General features: G+C 41.3%; 2 protein-coding genes across 3 annotated transcripts in view; one reads left to right on the forward strand and one right to left on the reverse strand.

The window, feature by feature from the left end:
• CAGE1 (cancer antigen 1) overlaps positions 1–5,705 on the reverse strand; it is a 48,830-nt gene extending 43,125 nt beyond the window's left edge. For both annotated transcript variants that reach the window (XM_059937872.1, XM_059937873.1), the window contains exon 1: positions 4,743–5,705. In XM_059937872.1, coding sequence (XP_059793855.1) covers positions 4,743–4,806 — 64 coding nt within the window. In that variant the 5' untranslated portion in view covers positions 4,807–5,705. The remainder of the gene's footprint in view (positions 1–4,742) is intronic.
• Positions 5,461–18,811, forward strand: part of RIOK1 (RIO kinase 1) — a 30,259-nt gene continuing 16,908 nt past the window's right edge. Inside the window, exons 1-8 of the mRNA XM_059937874.1 lie at positions 5,461–6,046; positions 9,091–9,295; positions 11,577–11,667; positions 12,561–12,630; positions 13,795–13,837; positions 17,095–17,187; positions 18,505–18,617; positions 18,729–18,809. Coding sequence (XP_059793857.1) covers positions 5,976–6,046; positions 9,091–9,295; positions 11,577–11,667; positions 12,561–12,630; positions 13,795–13,837; positions 17,095–17,187; positions 18,505–18,617; positions 18,729–18,809 — 767 coding nt within the window. The 5' untranslated portion in view covers positions 5,461–5,975. The remainder of the gene's footprint in view (positions 6,047–9,090; positions 9,296–11,576; positions 11,668–12,560; positions 12,631–13,794; positions 13,838–17,094; positions 17,188–18,504; positions 18,618–18,728; positions 18,810–18,811) is intronic.

Below are 18,811 nucleotides of genomic sequence, written 5' to 3' on the forward strand. Positions count from 1 at the left end.
ATGTCTCCCCAAAACTCTTATGTTGAAGGCTTAACCCCCAGTACCTTAGAATGTGATTGCATTCTGAGATAAGGCCTTCAAAGAGGTAATTAAGGTTAAATGAGGTCATAAGTGTGGGGCCCTGGTGCAATATGACTGGTGTTCTTATCAGAAAAGACACCAGGGAGGCACAGAGAAAATGCCACATAAGGATATAAGAAGACAACTGTCTGAGAAGTCTCAGGAGAAAACTCTGCTGGCACCTTGATCTTGGACTTTCAGCCTCTAGAACTGTGAGAAAATAAATTTCTGTTGAAGGCACCCAGTTTGTGGCATATTTTGTTATGGCAGCTCTACCAAACTAATAATACAATTTGCCTGATTTTCTATTGAGTTATATGCGTCTTTTTCTTATTGGAGTTCTTTATTTTGTATACTAATCCTTTGTGAGTTGTATACATTGCACATATTTTCTCTTAGTCTGAGGCTTGTTATCTTACTTTCCTGATTATACTTTGGTCATACAGAATTTTTCTTCATTTTAATGTAGTCAAATGTGTTGATTATGGTTTATATTTCTTGTGTAACTCTCTGAGCCTCACTTTTCTCATCTGTAAAATGAAGGTAAAAACAGCCCTACTTAAAAAGAAAAAAAAAAGCCCGATTTCATAGGATTGTGGATTAAACGTGATAATGTACATAAAGTGCTTAGCACAGTACCTATTATTATAACAGGACATACACACAAAATTTTAGTTTCTCTGTTTGCATATTGCCGACAGAGAGATACTCACCACCTAACAAATTGCCTAGTGTGCTACAGATTTCTTTGGAAAGTGTGAGTTTAGACTCATTTTTCCTTTTTATATACTTTATTTCATTCTGTATTAATAACAAAAAGGCATTAATATTAATACTTCTAACCTCATAAGCTTCTTCTAAAGGTACATTGCTATATAATTTTTCTTTTAGTATTTTTTGTTGCAAGGGTAGAATGTGCTTTCTGGTATCTTTCCCCACTGTATATCTGAACTCCCTTCTAATTAAACCATACTAATAGAGTTACAATATTAAATTGCAATTAAATAAGTATCTTGCTATTTCAATATTTTGGGTTTTTCTGGTAAATCACATCATGTTACTATAAACATTCAAATATATGATAACATATATATCCCTTACTGATAATTCTTTGATGTTTATTAAATCTGGTCTAAACAACTTTAAGGTAGTTTTTATTCAAGTCATTTAACATTGCAGATACACAAAAAAAGGATTCCAGTATAACGTGGAATCTGATTTCACTAAACAGCAATCCCTAACAATTCATGTAGCTTATTTTCAAAGTTACGTTACTTCTACATAAGATGAAAGGGTTTATTAAGTAAATTAAAAATATAAATAAGATAGTAAGAGAAATATTTTAAACGTTTGAGGAAAACATTGGTTTAATCATGAATAGCGTATCAAGTATGGGGACCTAAATGATGCTCTTAAAAAATTCTTATCTCTTATTAAAGTCAGCTGGTTACAAACCTCTATTCAAAAATGCTTTTTTATAGCATTGTTGTACTTATTGAATGCATTTGAAGTACAAAAAAACCAAAGTATATTTTATAACAATCTGTTTTTTAGACGTGTTGCTGAGACCGTTCCTTCTAATTAGATTTTAAAAGTATCAAGAATAACATACATGAAAAACAAAATATAGCACTATTGACATGTACTGATGTTATATTTATACAAACTTTTTGGAACTCCTACACACTGAATTTTAGAGATCACTTCTAACACTAGTATTCTATGATATTTAACTAAAACATGCCTTTTGTTCCTTTGGTCTATACATTTTCTATAAAGAATAAAATGCTCAGTGAAACCCATGAGGAAGGACCTCCTCATATAATTTAAGACATTCATTCTTTATAATTCAATATATAGTATCTTGGTCCCTGATTAACCCTGTAATACTATGACAAAAATTTTTTTTCAAAATGAAAATAGTTCTTTATAATTATAAAAAATAATTTCGAACATTGTCTAAAACGAGAAAGTAAAAAACACTCAAAAGCCCACTACCCAGTGAGAAGCAGTGTGACCATTTTTCCATGTCAAGTATATATCTATACTATCAAATTTTAGGTTTACATATCTGCTATACATCTGTACAATAACTAGGCCCCTACTGATGAAAATTTAGGTTGTCTCCAATGTTTAGTTATTATGGAGAATTCTGCAAATATCTCATTTGTATACTTTCCTAGAGGTAGAATTAAAAGTAAAATGTGCAGTTAAACTCTTCATTTCCTACCACTAAACAGCCCTTTAGAAAGTTATGCCAATTTATGGCCTGAATCACATGAAATTGTCACTATTTGTCCATTTTCGAACTATAGAAAGGCAATTTCACATGGCACAACCTAACACACTGCTACTATTTCCCTACACTCAAGCTAACAATTATCGAACATTTAGAACATTAATGAAGACCTTGCAATATTACAACCTTTTATTTTGTGAGAAAGGGCACTAGGAATGTTCATATAGATACAAAGGAAGTCATTTACGTGCAGGGCACAGTCAATGTCATTACGAATCATTTGCAAGCTGACATAGTGGAAAATGCTCTAGACCAGATGATGTGATCTGAGTCGTTGTGCCCACGTCCCCTGGCTGCACTCATGGGCCTACACCAGGATGCTAGAAAGGATTGGTTTTAACACTCTATTTGTAAGACTCTACCTTTCTTTGTACACTAATGGAACTGGAAAAACCAAGCCCTATATTCCCCTCCTCTACACCTCCACTGGAGATTCTTTTATTATTCCTCATATTTTTTATGAAATTTAATACAGAAGACAATGTGAAGGATGAAGACATTCAAACCTCCCAGAATTTATAAGCAATGCACACCTGAGGCAAGTCTGAAGTGGTACTGCTGGTTTCCATAAAGGGAGAATCTGAGTGAGTTAAGTCTCAAAAAAGGCTGCTGAAATTCATAGCATCTGCTTCTGACATGCTTTCTAATTTTTCATGAGAAGCATCCACTTCAAAAGGTACAGGATCTGAAGGTGATGACCAAACTTTCTGATAGTCCTTGTTCCTAACTGTTGAATGATGAAAGTCCTCTTTAAAAAAACATAATTTTAGGGGCTTCCCTGGTGGCGCAGTGATTAAGAATCCACCTGCCAATGCTGGGGACACAGGTTTGAGCCCTGGTCCGGGAAGATCCCACATGCCGCGGAGCAACTAAGCCACAACTACTGAGCCTGCGCTCTAGAGCCCGCGAGCCACAACTACTGAGCCCATGTGCCACAACTACTGAGCCCGCGCCTAGAGCCCGTGCTCCGCAACAAGAAGCCACCGCAATGAGAAGCCTGCACACCGCAATGAAGAGTAGCCCCTGCTCGCCACAACTAGCGAAAGCCCGCGCACAGCAACAAAGACCCAACGCAGCCAAAAAAAAAACAATAAAAGAAAAACATAATTTTAATGTCTATTAGTATATACAAACAAAAAGCTGTTTTCCGCTTCCCTCCTCACATTAAGAAGGCAGCAAAGTTCACTACCCTAAATTTTAAAATATCATTTGTGAAGTCATTGGAAAAATATAAAATTAGTCTGAGTATGTTACAAAGTCATGGTAACTTTGCATGGTAGTAAATACTAATTTGGACAAAAAGAAGTCAGTATGTGTGGCTACCATCCAGTTATTCCCTAAAAGGTTTGGGACCCAGAAGGTGAAGGGATCTCTCAATTACTTAATCAAAAGATATTTACAAAATATTATCAGAGACCTATTAGGGTGCACAAAACACTGTATTTCTACTTACCTGATACTTTCTATTCTAACACCTCATTATCAAGTCAAAGCCAACACTGAACATCAGTTTTCCCTCCCTTCCTTATGCCAAACTTATTCTCTCAGGCACTTGGGTTTGAAAACCAGGAGACATCTTTGGCATCCTTCTACCTCACCACCCATGGGCTACTCAGTTACCAAGTCCTGTCTGATTCTCCTTTAAAAAATGTTCTTCATAACCCATGCTTTCTTTCCCTCCCTACGGCATCGTACTGGTCCATATTCTCATGACCTCCTCAGGTCCGTCAGGGGATGGGAGTAGAAAACAAGTCCAAACACACTGAGTCCAAATTCTTCTGCTTGACTTCCTAGGTCTTCCATAGCCTGAACCCGCATTACCTACCCAGTTCTCCTCTGCTCAAGTCAGATCAGGCTTCCTTCCCTGCAAATAGATCACGCTCCTTACCATCTCAGCAGTCTGCCCTGGTAAGTGCTTCTCCCTCCTAAAACTTTCCTATGTACCCGTTCACCCAGTTTTTAAATTCCTTCAACGTCTTTAGTCTAAACTTCCATCTCACAATTCAGCACCTATTGGTTGACTGTTTTAGTCTTCACCATTCTTTCAAGGGTGCTAGTGTCTGCACTCACATACTGTACAGACCTCAGGAGGAGCCCATTTACGGTTTTTCAACATCCCCTACAGCAAACCAACCAGTGTTGTTCCGAGAATATATCGAATAAATCCTGCACTTAAATGATTTATTTCTATTAAAACTTTTCAATCTGCAGCCACTTAACCACTCCCCTGGGGTGTTTTATTGAATTATCAAATTAATAAATAATTCGCCGAGGTTTAATTTTTTTTCAAACCTGTCATCATTTGGTTAAGGATCAATATAAAAAAGGCCAGGGAGCCAAGCCGGCTGGGCAGGATTGGTGAGAGGCCAGACTTTATGCTCACCTTTTCCTCTGTCTTCCAAATACGTAAATGCTGCCTGGGCTGTGGCGAAGGGGGTCTGAAACATCCTTCTTTTGTTTTCCAAATACAAAAAACCGCCAGCGCCTTATTCCTTCAAAATTTTTTGTTTGCAAACCTAGAACTCCCAATTATAACACTTTTACAACTTTGTTCATATGGCATAATCTACCAATTTCCTTTTTTTTAAAGTTAGGCTGCCTTTTTTCATCTTTCATTCTGTCCTTACCCGACTTATGCTAGACTTGAAAACAACAACCAAAAAAACCTTGTTCAAATGTTTGGATAGATATTCCAGAGACACTCCTAAGCTGTTTTAGGATGGGTGTTAAAAGAGGTGTCACCGGGGCTACTGGCAAAAATTCTCAAGTGTTTTTTTTTCCTTAAATTTTCAGTCGTATGTCAAATGTCAGACTTCTGAAAGGCAACTGTCTCATTTTCACCTCACAACAACGCAACAAACTTTTCAGGTCGCACACGTGTGCTCACTTCCAGGCTCCATCGCTGCTCGGCTCCACATTAAGGATTTCGGGCTGCCTCCCTCCGCACTGGGTAACGAGGGAGGGGGAAGAACGCTTTCAACCTTGCCCACGCACGGCTTTTCACGCCTCGCAGCGGGGATGCGGCAGCGCTGGAACGTCCCAGTGTGACGTCCGCCCGGCCGCGCCCGCCCCTCGCGGCCGCAACGGCGCCCGCCCGGCTCCCGCGCCCTCTGACCCTCTCGACGTTTCCATTCGCAGAGTTGGGAGGTTACATGGTGTGAGACCCCACGTCCAGCAGCCCCAGCCTAGCTGACGCGCCCTTCCACGGGAGGACACAAAGCGGGGAGCGCACTCGAAAAGCTCCGGAAGGAACAGTCGGCCCAGCCTCGGCAGGGAACGACGGGAACACGAACGCCCCACAGGCCTTGGGTACCTCTCGCGCCCTGCGGGACGCGAACTTCCGGCGCTCAGCCCGGCGCGGGGGCGGGGCTTCCGGTGGGAAGACGCATTCCATTCGGGGCGGGGCTTCCTGTCTGGGTGGCTCGGGGGCTAGGCTTGGAATTCCGTCCCCCGCACGTGGCGCGCGCTTTGGGCGCGGGGGCTTCTGAGCGGTTTGCGAGGCGGACGTCAGGCGCAGAGGCCGTTGGATCGGCGGGTAGAACCGTCCCTGTGCCGTTCCTGCCCCGGCGCAGGGCGAGCGGCCGCTGGTGGCTCTGAGGCTCGGCGCGCTTCCGTCATGGACTACCGGCGGCTGCTGATGAGTCGGGTGGTCCCGGGGCAGTTTGACGACGCCGACTCCTCGGACAGGTAGGCAGCCGTGAGTACACCGACGCTGTGCGCACGGTGCTCTCTCTTCCGCCGCCGCGGTCCCTTTGGGGAGTTGACGCTTGTTTGTGGTTTGGAGGGAGACTGGTAATTCATCACTCGGGGCCTCTTCACAGCCTCTTGCTGCTTTCTCCATCCCAGCCAGGTCTTTCTGTTCAGTTGCCGGCGGAGTTAATGAAAGCCCCTTGTCTGTCCGGAGAGTCCGGGGTTCCCAGATTGTTAGCATCGCTGAGAGGCAGAGTTGGAGAGAGCGATTGGGTAACAGGTGTTTGAGCTTTAACTACATTTAACGTTCAAAAAATATTGGAGCACCTATCGTGTGCCTATTTCTGTCCTCGGCGCTAAAGATAGTGATGAACAAGACAAAGCAAGGCCCTGCTGCCATTGAGTTCTGCCTTCTACTTGGGAGGGAGGGCACACCATTAGGTACATAGAGATATATTTTTTTAAAAACCCAGATGACATATTTACTATGCAAACAATTAAAATCAGTTGATAGACCTAAGTAGTGGCTTAGTTGTAAGGGAAGGGTTAAGTCCAACTCTGGGGACCTACTTGGTGATCCAGCGGTTAAGACTCCGAGCTCCCAATGCAGGGGACCTGGGTTGGATCCCTGGTCAGGGAACTAGATCCTGCATGCCGCAACTAACGATCCTGCGCGCAGCAACGAAGATCCCTTGTGCAGCAACCGAGACCCGGTGCAGCCAAAATGAATGAATGAATAAATAAATAGTCCAGATCTAAAGGACACGAAGGAGCCAACCTCAGGAAGAGCAGCGGGAACAGCAATTCAGGACAGGGGACAGCAGGTGCAGAGGCCCTACGGTGGGATCCCTTTTGGCTGTGAAAGGAAGATCTAGAAGCCACTGTGCCTAGAGCACAGTGCAGGTAGTTGAGGAGATTGGTTGGTAATGATACAGAAGTGAGAAGGGGCCAGAGCATGAAGAGTGTTACAAGTGATGGTAAGGTTTTGAGATATTATTTTAGGTCTTATAGAAAGCCACAGGAGGGCTTTTAGCAGGGCAGTGATATCACCTGATGTATGATTTAAAGGAATCATTCTGCTCTGGAGGAGATGGTTTTGGAGGGCAAGGGTGGACACAGTTCAAAAGTACTCAGGTAATTGAGTTCAAAGACGATGGGATCAAGCTAGGGATGTTTTGGAGGGTGAAGGGACAGGGTGTAATGGTGGGTTAGATGTGAAGTGAGAGGCAAAAGGAATTAAGGATAACTCCTACTTGAAAGCAAAATGAAACATAGAGTTCATTTTGGAATTCCAAGAAAATGGTTTTTACTTTATAGTAAGGGTTCACTACACATAGATTTTATTAATTTCAGTAAATATAGGTGGATGGCTTTCTGTGTGTCAGATCTCTTGTTAGTTGATCGTGATTGGTAAATACTCCCCTGAATGACACAGAGCTTGCACTCTACCAGGGGAAGCATATCGAATAATTAGACAAATTATTTGTATTAGATTTGGGTAAGTAGTACAAAGGAGAAGTGGGTAAAGAACAGGGCAGACTCTCCTGAGCAAAGATAGTAGGTCAATACTGGAAGGATACGTAGGATTTAGCCAGAGAAATGAGAAGGGCATCCAGAACTACGTTTTCAGATGAGCGTACAGAGGCCTTAGGAACTAAGTTAAGTGGGAAGAAGAAACACAGCCAGTGTGGCTGGTGAGTAGTTAACGGTCATGAGTGTACCCTAGACATTGTGAAGATAGAAACCGGCGGATTTTGCCCACTCCTGGGACTTTGGAGACATTTTTGTTTGTCATAGCTGGGGGGGGGGGGGTGGGGGGGCTGGTGTGCTGGTGGCGTCTGGAAGGCAGGGACCAGAGATGCTGCTGAACATCCTCGAGGCACAGGACAACCACCCTCAACAAGGGATTGTCCAGCCGAGGTGGTGAAGCCATGGTACAAATGAAGGTATAGCTTTAACATGCCGCTCTAGGTTATTGGCAATTGAAGGATCGACTTACGGATTGTGTTTATGAAATCCTAGTCAACAACAGGGGCTTACTGATTATTTGTTCTCTTCCCACCCATGTCCGTGGAGATTTGGAGCCCTCTAAGCCATGGCTAGTTAATGAGTCAGGATCGATAATCTGAATTTACTTAAACCACTGTCTGACTGTGTTTAATCTGGTAGGGCATATCATCATGTGTTTTATGTGGTTTCTGTACTCGTTCTCCACCTGAGGGCTCAAAACTGGTAGTACTGCCTCTGGAATCTGACCTGCAGACATGTTGTGTTTGGTGTGCACAGTGGTTTGTTCAAATTGAATATACCAGGTAAGTGGGGGATTTTACACAAAAACCCAGAGTTGTGGCTTCTTTTGAAAAACTAAGAAGATACAGTAACACTCATCTGAATTCTCACGTGGCATGAAAAGACCCTGTTAGCTGTGCTCCCTTTACTCTGGGCCAGTTCTCTGGGTTTGACAGTCTCCGCTTCTCCTCTTTAATTATACCCAGCCTTCTTCTCTCATTTGTGCTGCTTCTCTTCACCGTCCTTCCCTTCATGAGCAAGGGTGATTTGAAGTTCTTTGTGTAACACAGGTCTTGATATGGCTTCTTTTGTTGCAGAATGATAATTGAGTTCAAGGTAAGGCTTGAAATAAGGCTTTAGACTTATGCCCAAGTTTGGTCAGAAAGCTTCCCCCACCCCCTCCTAAAGCAGCTCTGTGAATGGTTTTCCTGAAGTTCAGGTCTGGTGTACTCATCAGAGTTAGTTCATTCAGCAGAGAAGATAATAATATAAATTCTAACTTCATTAAGGCAGGGGTGGATTTAACAACCTTATGTACTTCTTCCGTGGTAGGACCTGGAGAATAAGTGAACAGCTGGAACAGAACCCTGAGAAACAGGAGAACTTGGTGTTAAGTTTGAGTTTATTGGGAGATGTTGTAAGCGAACCTTTTAGATTTATTGGTATAGATGTAGCCTACTATATCATAAATAAATACATATGCAAGTCCAATTAGAGTATGTGTAAACATGCCAAAACATTGTTATTTCCAGTGAAAACATTGACTTGAAGACTGTCGAAGAGGAAGGTGATATTCTGTTTGAAGACCTTCAGAATAACGTCAATGAGAAGATGGGTGAAGGTGAGATAGAAAGGGAGGAGGAGGAAGATTATGACGACGATGATGATTGGGACTGGGACGATGGATTTGGAAAACTGACCAGGTGTTCAGCCTCAGGTGGAGGGAGTAACCAGCAGGTATCTGATGAACGATCGTGTACATCTTTGCGTTGTTTGCTTATGTCTTCTTTTTTAAAAGGACTTTTTGTGGTTCTAGAATTGAGTAACTGAAAGGTTTTCACCAGGTTATATTGCACCATAGCCCTAGCCTTTACTGGTTTTCATTCTTTGTCCTTTCCATATTTCTGATAATGATGTACATTTGTTCCATAATCAGTAAATTTTAAAAGTTATTTAAATTGTCATAAGATAATAAACCTAAAAATCTGCCTGGGAAAAGACACAAATAGGCAGATTACTACAAATGGTTAGGAAACAGAGAAAAAGTTCAGCTTAATTAGTAATTAAAGAAAAGCAGAGAGTATGTAGAGATTTTTTTTTTTCACTTATGAACTGACAGAGACACAAAATATGTAGTAAGTCTGTTGCCATGGAAAACTGTCTTAATGACATGGAGAAATGTTCCGGATCTGCCATCTTCTACCAAGTGCAGAATGCAGGTTACCAAGCCGTGTAGAGCCTGCCCCTCAAACTGCAAGGACTAAGAGTTGGGAGTGTGCAGAACCAGAGGGTTCAGACGGTGCATCTTCCTGGAACATAAAGGTTCCTAGAGCATGAAGATAGGGAGGGGGGGAAAGCAGCACTATTTCTTTGAAAATTAAAACAGCTATATCGTGGCATAGAATGCATACGTTCTTGAATAACCAAAGAAATTTCACACTTACATGCGGTATTGCTGTGGCAACTCCTTCACTGATTCATTGGTGAGACTGAGCAATTTCAACGTAGAGTGGAATTTCTTTTAATAAAGCTAGGGGGAAAAATATATATGCTTAAATGTTAACTGTTAATCTTTGGGCGCTGGGCTTATAGGTAATTAAAATTTTACCTGTGGTTTCTACTGTGAACATGTATTATTTTAAGTTATATTTAATAGAAAACAATTTTTAAGTTCCCTGTAAATAAGAAACTACTCAGCCTCCAAGTTCACGCTTAGATACCAGGATTGAATCAGTCCTTGTGACAGGCCCTTTTAATCTCTGTTCTCTTATTTATAGGTTCTGGATATTGTCTCCCCTCTCTTCCCTTTTTTTTCCATTATTTCAGTTTGTGCATTGCACCAGTCTAAGTGCTAAGCCTTGTACTTAGTCTTTCCCTCTCTTGAGACACTAGGCCCAAAATGAAATTCCTGGAACCAGTTTAACGTTGGTCTTAGCTCTTTATTATACACTTGGGGGTAAATGAACATTCTCACATTTTAAATCTAGAAACCAGTCAAATTAGAAAAATGCATTGAATTTTAATTTGTTATTTGTAATAATGAAGAATATGTTGTAGAGAGGTTAGAAACAAAAGCAAAAATGCAGATTATATAGACTTTATTTTAGCCAGTGACTTTGTCCTATTTCAAATGCCTTTTTTAAAAAAATTAATTTATTTTTTAATTTATTTTATTTATTTTTGGCTGCATTGAGTCTTCATTGCTGCACGCGGTCTTCTCTCTAGTTGCGGCGAGCGGGGGCTACTCTTCGTTGTGGTGTGCGGGCTTATTGCTGGGGCTTCTCATTGCAGAGCACGGGCTCTAGGCGCATGGGCTCCAGGCGCATGGGCTCCACTAGTTGTGGCTCGTGGGCTCTAGAGCGCAGGCTCAGTAGTTGTGGCGCACGGGCTGAGTTGCTCCACGGCATGTGGGATCTTCCTGGACCAGGGCTCGAACCCGTGTCTCTCCTGCATTGGCAGGTGGATTCTTAATCACTGCGCCACCAGGGAAGCCCTCAAATGCCTTTTTAAAAAACTTCTTGGGCAAATTTGATTGATGCTTCCCTTCCCTTAGGGTACTCCCCTAAGTATTGATACTTTAATAGTTAACTATGGGACTTCCTTGGTGGCGCAGTGGTTAAGAATCCATCTGCCAATGCAGGGGACCTGGGTTCGATCCCTGGTCAGGGAAGATCCCACATGCCTCAGAGCAATCCCACATGCCCATGCACCACAACTACTGAGCCTGCGCTCTAGAGCCCGCAAGCCACAACTACTGAGCTCACGTACCACAACTACTGAAGCCTGTGTGCCTAGAGCCTGTGCTCCACAACAAGAGAAGCCACCGCAATGAGTCCACGCACTGCAACGAAGAGTAGCCCTGCTCGCCACAACTAGAGAAAGCCGCCATGCAGCAACAAAGACCCAACGCAGCCATAAATTAATTAATTAATTAATTAATACTAAGGGAGAAAACATGATGAACCTTAGGCTTGTATTTATAATAAGAGCTTTAGTCTCTGGAACTCGTTTCTTCCAGGCAAATCGACAGACTCCCAGCTGCAATTCAGCCAAAATGTCTACTCCATCAGACAAGGTCTTACGGAAATTTGAGAATAAAATTAATCTAGGTGAGTTTTTAAGATAACATTTCCTCACTGGGCTATGAGAAAATTCTTCAAAAACCACAAAGTGTTATAAAATTTTATTAGATTAAGCAATGGATATATTCAGTGTTGCTGACTAAATACTAATGCTTAGAGAAAATTAAAAACTTAGTCATTTAAAAACATGACTTCAAGGAAAGACTTTAGCTTATACTTTTTTAGTTGTGTTTTCTCTCCTGTTGTAGAAATACGAAGTTACATATACCCATTCAAGTTATTGTCTGTTTTGTATTAGATTTTGTAGTAGGATTATCTCGTAGTAGAATGTTGAAAACACTAGGCTATTGAGTATAATTACGTTTTGTTTTACTCGAAACTTTTTGTGTGGCATTAATCATTTAGTGAGCCATTGAAAGCAAGGAATCAGAATGTGGATTTGAAGCCACTTGGGAAATGCAGGTTCATCTTTCTCTTGTAGACGCTGACCGTTACGGACCTGGTACAGCATCTCTCATATCTCATCATTGCCTATCATGGGCCCATAATTTGAAAAGAAACTGACATTTTTAGAATTAACTTGGAATACAGGCAGTTATATTATCTATGTTAGTCGTACAAAATATTTTAAAATGTCTGAAATTCAACATACGCAGGTAAAGTAGTTTTGAGAGATTTCTGGATCTAGATTTTTATGGCTCAGAAATGACGGCTGTCGTGATGAAAGTGACAACCCTTGTTAGTAAGGAAGCACAACTTAGCCCTTGCCCTTAAAAACATTAAACACTTTTTTCATTACTACAATAGATACTATGTATAATAAAATACTTAGAAAATGGAGAAGGCGGAAAGTATGCTTAGTCAGAAACTTTTTGTCTTACATGTTGTTTACGTTGTGGGGTTTTTTTTGTTTTTTTTAGAAAAACTAAACGTTACTGATTCTGTCATAAACAAAGTCACGGGAAAGTTTAGACAAAAGGAAGCAGATATGTAAGTAATATTTCAAGTATATAAAATAAATAAATAAAACAAAACCTGGCTGGTAGGAACTAATTCTAGACAAATTAGTAGCATCTTTGTCATAATTCTTTTGCAAAGGATGTTCCTTTGTGTACCTGAACCAATTCTTTTTTTTTTTTTTTTTAAGTTTAAATGAGGGTATTCTATGCCTTTGTAGGTTGAAAATATTAAATGAGTTTTCTTAAGAAATCTGTGCTAAAACTATAATCTTGTGAAATTCACGAATGTCCTCTCAGGAGGGGAACAGTGTTTGTACATTACAGTTTAAACTAGAATGTTAGAGTATGAAAATGTTCCCTTTTTAGAACTTATTAAGAATTGTTCCCTTCCATGGAATACATTTAAAAATTTAAGGGCAGATTTAAAACTAAACAGTGATACAACAGAGAACAGTTTTCATTTACAACTCTGTTCTCAAAGCCAAATGTTTAGGATCTGGCTAACCTCCTATTGCTAATGGCTCTAAGGCATTAACAATATATTATAGAAAGTGACACTAAGATGATATAAATGGCAGTGTTAGAACTGAACTTAAAAACCAGTTTTCTTCTAGTTTATTGTTATGCCCAAGGGATACCAGCTTTTTGAGAAACAGCATTTCTTATTTAAGTGTCTGTTTGAATCTTTAATAGTTTAGGTTAGTCTGTGAATTGAGTCACTTAGTGTGAGCCGAAGCCATCAGAGCCTGCGTTTTAATGCAGTAACTGTCTTGAAATGATAAAAACTTGTGTCTTTGTAGAAAAGGACTCTAAAGAGAAAGCCTTGTATATGACTTTAATTCTATACTAATATAATCATTAAAGGTCTAAGGACAGTAGTTACAGACTTGATGTTTTCTTTTTTCTGACATAGTTCACTCTATCCCACTGCTCTACTTATTTAATGCTTCTGAAACATGGATGGCATTTTTTTTTTTCTTACTGCAGATATGCTCCTTTTGCCCTAGGGAACTGAATTGCTTATTAAGGGGAAATGAAGTTTCACAAAGTGATGAAACTATGATGAGGTCGTGAAGCGTGTTATTAAAGGAACTACCTGCTTAGGAATTTCATGGAACGATGTACATTTAGAAACTTTTGATTTTGGCTTCTCTGAATTTTGAATGTCACTTCTGTTTTTTTGGTTCTGCCTTAGGTATCGCATCAAAGATAAGGCGGACAGAGCAACTGTAGAACAGGTACAGTTGAAATGTGTTGCAAGCTCTTATTTTAAAGTAGCATTTCTTCTGTCTTTGAGTTGTAATTCGCTTTCATCCTTCTTGCTTAATGCTAATGTCACCTAGAACTGCTTCTATGTAAAACTGCTCCTTCTTTGAGTTTAGAGAGCTACATTTTGCTTTATTTCTAATAGGACTATTAATAGATAAATTAGAATCATGCCCCCCTTCTGTGGCCCTGTGAAGCCACCACGCAATGCTTGCATCTTCTAGGGGGAAGCAGAATTGACTATAAGACCAGAAATCTTTTCTTTTGTCTTAAACAAGGTCTGCAGGGATTTTGTGAGCCTTCCCAGGTGGTGAGTCAGGTATCACCCACAAAGCGTGTGTGTGTGAGTGAGAGAGAGAGAGAGGTAGACAGATAATGCCTTCAAATTTTCAGTTAGAATCCCTTACTTGGTTTAGAAGTTATGCTTGTTTTATTCTTTATTCAAGAATGGGGAAAAATCAGCCCCTGATTTTCCCACATGTCGAGGGTTGTAACTGGGTATTAGGATTGGCCCAGATTTTTGTTGTGAAGAGAGAGAAAACAGGTCAGAACGTTGCTTCCGCTGCCTGCCGCCCTCCCCGCCCGTACACATAAGCACAAACACGTTTCGAATAGTAGCCTCTTCGCCCTACAGGTTCTTAGTTTAAGACACAAGCACCCATTCTATCCACCTCCATCCCAAGGGAGTCACACCCAACCTGAGCTCCAACCCATTTGTGCAAATGAAGAATTCCACCTTCAGTCTGGCAGGAGCAGGTCAGGTCTGGGATCTGTGTCTTTGTCATCCTCTAACTTATTTATTTTGTGTGTTCTCTTTTGTGATTGAGAGCGAAGTGTGGTCCAACTCAGAGGGATGAGGCAGCTTTCATTTTCAAAGACCCTGAAATCCTTTTTCTGTTGGGAAATTAATTTTGAAGAAGAGCATATATCTTGAGTCTTAAACTGTCTTTTAAAAATATATATTTGTGGGCTTCCCTGGTGGCGCAGTGGTTGAGAATCTGCCTGCTAATGCAGGGGACACGGGTTCGAGCCCTGGTCTGGGAAGATCCCGCATGCCTTGGAGCAACTGGGCCCGTGAGCCACAATTACTGAGCCTGCACGTCTGGAGCCTGTGCTCCGCAACAAGAGAGGCCACGATGGTGAGAGGCCCGCGCACCGCGATGAAGAGTGGCCCCCGCTCGCCGCAACTGGAGAAAGCCCTCGCACAGAAACGAAGACCCAACGCAGCCATAAATAAATAAATAAATAAATTTATTTATTTAAAAAAAAAAAAATATATATATATATATATATTTGTAAGTTGACTTGCCTCTCCTATTTCTCTTCCCCTATTTTGCTTTCAGCTGTTTGGGCCCCTTGTCCCTTGCTGGGCCTCTCGCTTGGCTCCCCAGTGATGCTGCAGAAGCCCAGGTCTCTACGCAGATTCCTCCTCACCCAGCTTACGTGCCCTCTGTTGACCTGCACGCGGAGAAGGAGCGGCAGTTCCTGCCTCTTTACTCACGTTCCTTTCACGCTGCTCTGCTTGCCCTGGTTGTAGCTCGCTTTCAGTCCTCCAGTCTTACAAGGTTGTTTTGTTTCTGTTAACCTTAGGTTTCTTGTGCGACCACAGCCACCTCGCTGAAGGGTAGGCCCTGAACTGTAGTTAGTTCTGGCCACTTTCACTGTCCCCTGCCTGGAGCTGGAGGGCTGCCTGCGCCCAAGGAGCTGCTGGCGCTGGCCCTGGGAATTGCACGTACATGTGCGGCTGCCTCAGTTTCACGTGTGAACAGCGTCAGGCTTTAAATTCGTTGCCTTCTGTTTGTTGAAGAGAATTTGAGGGTCCTCTGTACTCAAGATGGACTGCTCTGACTTTGAAGGAGAGCCTTTCCCTGATCTACTCATCTCTAGCAGGGGTCTGCAAACTCTTTCTTTAAAGGGCTAAATAATAAATACTTTAGGCATTGTGGGCTACAATTTTGTTTAATAATTTTTTTTTTTTTTTTTTTTTTACTTATTTATTTTTGGCTGCGTTGGGTCTTCGTTGCTGCGCGTGGGCTTTCTCTAGTTGCGGCGAGCAGGGGCTACTCTTCATTGCAGGGGCTTCTCTTTATTGTGGCGCACGGGCTCCAGGCGCCAGGGCTTCAGTAGCTGTGGCACGCGGGCTCAGTAGTTGTGGCTCCCGGGCTTAGATGTGGGATCTTCCCAGACCAGGGCTTGAACCGTGTCCCCTGCATTGGCAAGCGGATTCTTAACCACTGTGCCACCAGGGAAGTCCCTTTAATAAATAGTTTTAAAATTAAAAACCATTTTCAGCTTGCAGGCTATAGAAACACAGGCTGTGGCTGATTTGACTTGTGAACTGTAGGATGCTCGTTGCCGCTTTAAAGCTTCTTGTCCAGTGCAGCCGCCACGGAGCTTGTGCGGTGCGGCTAGCATGACGTGCAACGTGCTAGAAATGCACACGCACACCAGGTTTTGAAGGGTTTGTGTAAAAAAAACAGTGTTAAATCTCTCCCTAATAACTTTTTTTTTTTAAAGGAACTCCTTTATTTATTTATTTATTTATTTATTTTTGGCTGCATTGGGTCTTCGTTTCTGCGCGAGGGCTTTCTCTAGTTGCGGCAAGCGGGGGCCACTCTTCATCGCGACGCACGGGCCTCTCACTATCGCGGCCTCTCTTGTTGCGGAGCACAGGCTCCAGACGCGCAGGCTCAGCAGTTGTGGCTCACGGGCCTAGTTGCTCTGCGGCATGTGGGATCTTCCCAGACGGGGGCTCGAACCCGTGTCTCCTGCATTGGCAGGCAGATTCTCAACCACTGTGCCACCAGGGAAGCCCCCCTAATAACTTTTTATATTGATTACATATTGAAATGATAATGTTTCGGATGTATTGGGTTAAAGAAAATCTATTCAGATTAATTTCACCTGTCTACCGATGACTGGAAAAGACAATTTCCTCTGGTTTGATTGTATTTGTTAGCTAACATTGGTCTAGAGTCGGTTTCCGCTTCACTTGGACTTGGTAGCCTTTGATTGCCATGACTGAGTGAACTTGCTGGTTTCTTGTCTCTTTGGTTCCTTTGGTCTCACCTCACATTTTATTCACTGAAAATGAGAATGAACAAAAGCACCGCAGTAGTGACTCTTCTTTAGTCAAGCAGGATTGCACAGGGCCTTTGCTCTTCAGTTTCTTGTCTAACGCTTCAGTGAGAAATATTTGGTACTCTCTGAACTTTGTATTTCTTTTTAGGTGTTGGATCCCAGAACACGAATGATATTGTTCAAGATGTTGACGAGAGGAGTCATATCAGAGATCAATGGCTGCATTAGCACAGGAAAAGAAGTGAGCGGTTCTTGGGTTGCCTGATGCTTTCATGTTAGTTTTCTGATTTCAGATACCAGATGAAACTAAGGCACTTAGTAAATAAATTGTGCCTTTAAAAAGAAAAGAAAAAACAAAAACCCCATATACAAGCCAGGATAGTTTAATCAGTGCCATTTCTTAAAAATGGCTTTATTACATGCTATATAAAATAGATAACTAATAAGGACCTGCTGTATAGCACAGGGAACTCTACTCAATACTCTGTAATGACCTATATGGGAAAAGAATCTAAAAAAGAGTGGATATATGTATGTGTATAACTGATTCACTTTGCTGTACAGCAGAAACTAACACAACATTGTAAATCAACTATACTCCAATAAAAAATTTTTTTAAATGTCTTTATTAATGTTTATGGCCAGGTAGGAAGTTGTGCCTGTAATACGGGCTTTGGTCCTGGGTCATGGAGTCCGTCCAGGTGAGCCCAGCAGTGAGTTCAGATGGTCAGACGGTTACTGCTGGGACAGGGGGTCATGGTCTAGTTTCTGTTAGCCAACAAGTGTCCTTCTCACTGTTTTCTTTATATAAGGCGTGCTGTTTTTCTATTAGCAACTCATTCTGTGGGAAGCAGTAAAACTCACTTTATAAATCATGAGATGTAAGAATGTCTTCAGATACCTTCCACGTGCTTGAAATACAAAAATGTTTGAAACCGCTTCTCACGTGTGTGTATGTTATGTGTATATTTATTTAATTTGAAGACCTATTTTTTCAATTTATTTTTTATTGAAGTATAGTTGATTTTCAATGTTGTCCTAGTTTCAGGTGTACAGCAGAGTGATTCAGTTTTATATATACACACACACACGTATATTTATATATATTTTTATATATATACTTTTCCAGTTTCTTTTCCCATATAGGTTATTAAAAATATCGAGTAGAGTTCCCTGTGCTCTACACTAGGTCCTTGTTGGTTATCTGTTTTATATATAGTAGCGTGTATCTGTTAATCCCAAATTCCTAGTTTATCCCCCTCTTCCCCACCTTTCCCCTTCAGTAACCGTAAGTTTGTTTTCTGTGTCTGTCTCACATGTGTTTAAATTGGCCTTTACTATACATGTAAGTCGGAGGTGTATTTACCGTACCGTTTGGTGTGATGTTTATATTTTAATTCACATTCAAAAGAGGATGGTGTTCCTTATGCACAGAAGTTCAGTTCACTTGACTTTTTTTTTTTAACCTTTGAGGATAGACTCATAGATTGCAAAAGTAAAATACTACTTATAGTTACTTAACACAAACTTAATTTTCTTTGTTTTTGACTTAAAATAGGCTAATGTATATCATGCTCGCACAACAAATGGAGAGAGCAGAGCAATCAAAATTTATAAAACTTCTATTTTGGTGTTCAAAGACCGGGATAAGTATGTCAGTGGGGAATTCAGGTGAGCTCAGGTGGGTTTTTTTTTTTCCCCAGGTGGCTTGACTTCTATATCCTAAAAATAAAAACTAGAATAATGGAACGATCGAAATAGCAAATATTTTTCTCATTCAAGGTTTCGTCATGGCTACTGTAAAGGCAACCCCAGAAAAATGGTGAAAACGTGGGCGGAAAAGGAAATGAGGAACTTAATCAGGT

This window comes from Balaenoptera ricei, chromosome 11, assembly GCF_028023285.1.
Source record: "Balaenoptera ricei isolate mBalRic1 chromosome 11, mBalRic1.hap2, whole genome shotgun sequence".
Classification (NCBI taxonomy): domain Eukaryota; kingdom Metazoa; phylum Chordata; class Mammalia; order Artiodactyla; family Balaenopteridae; genus Balaenoptera; species Balaenoptera ricei.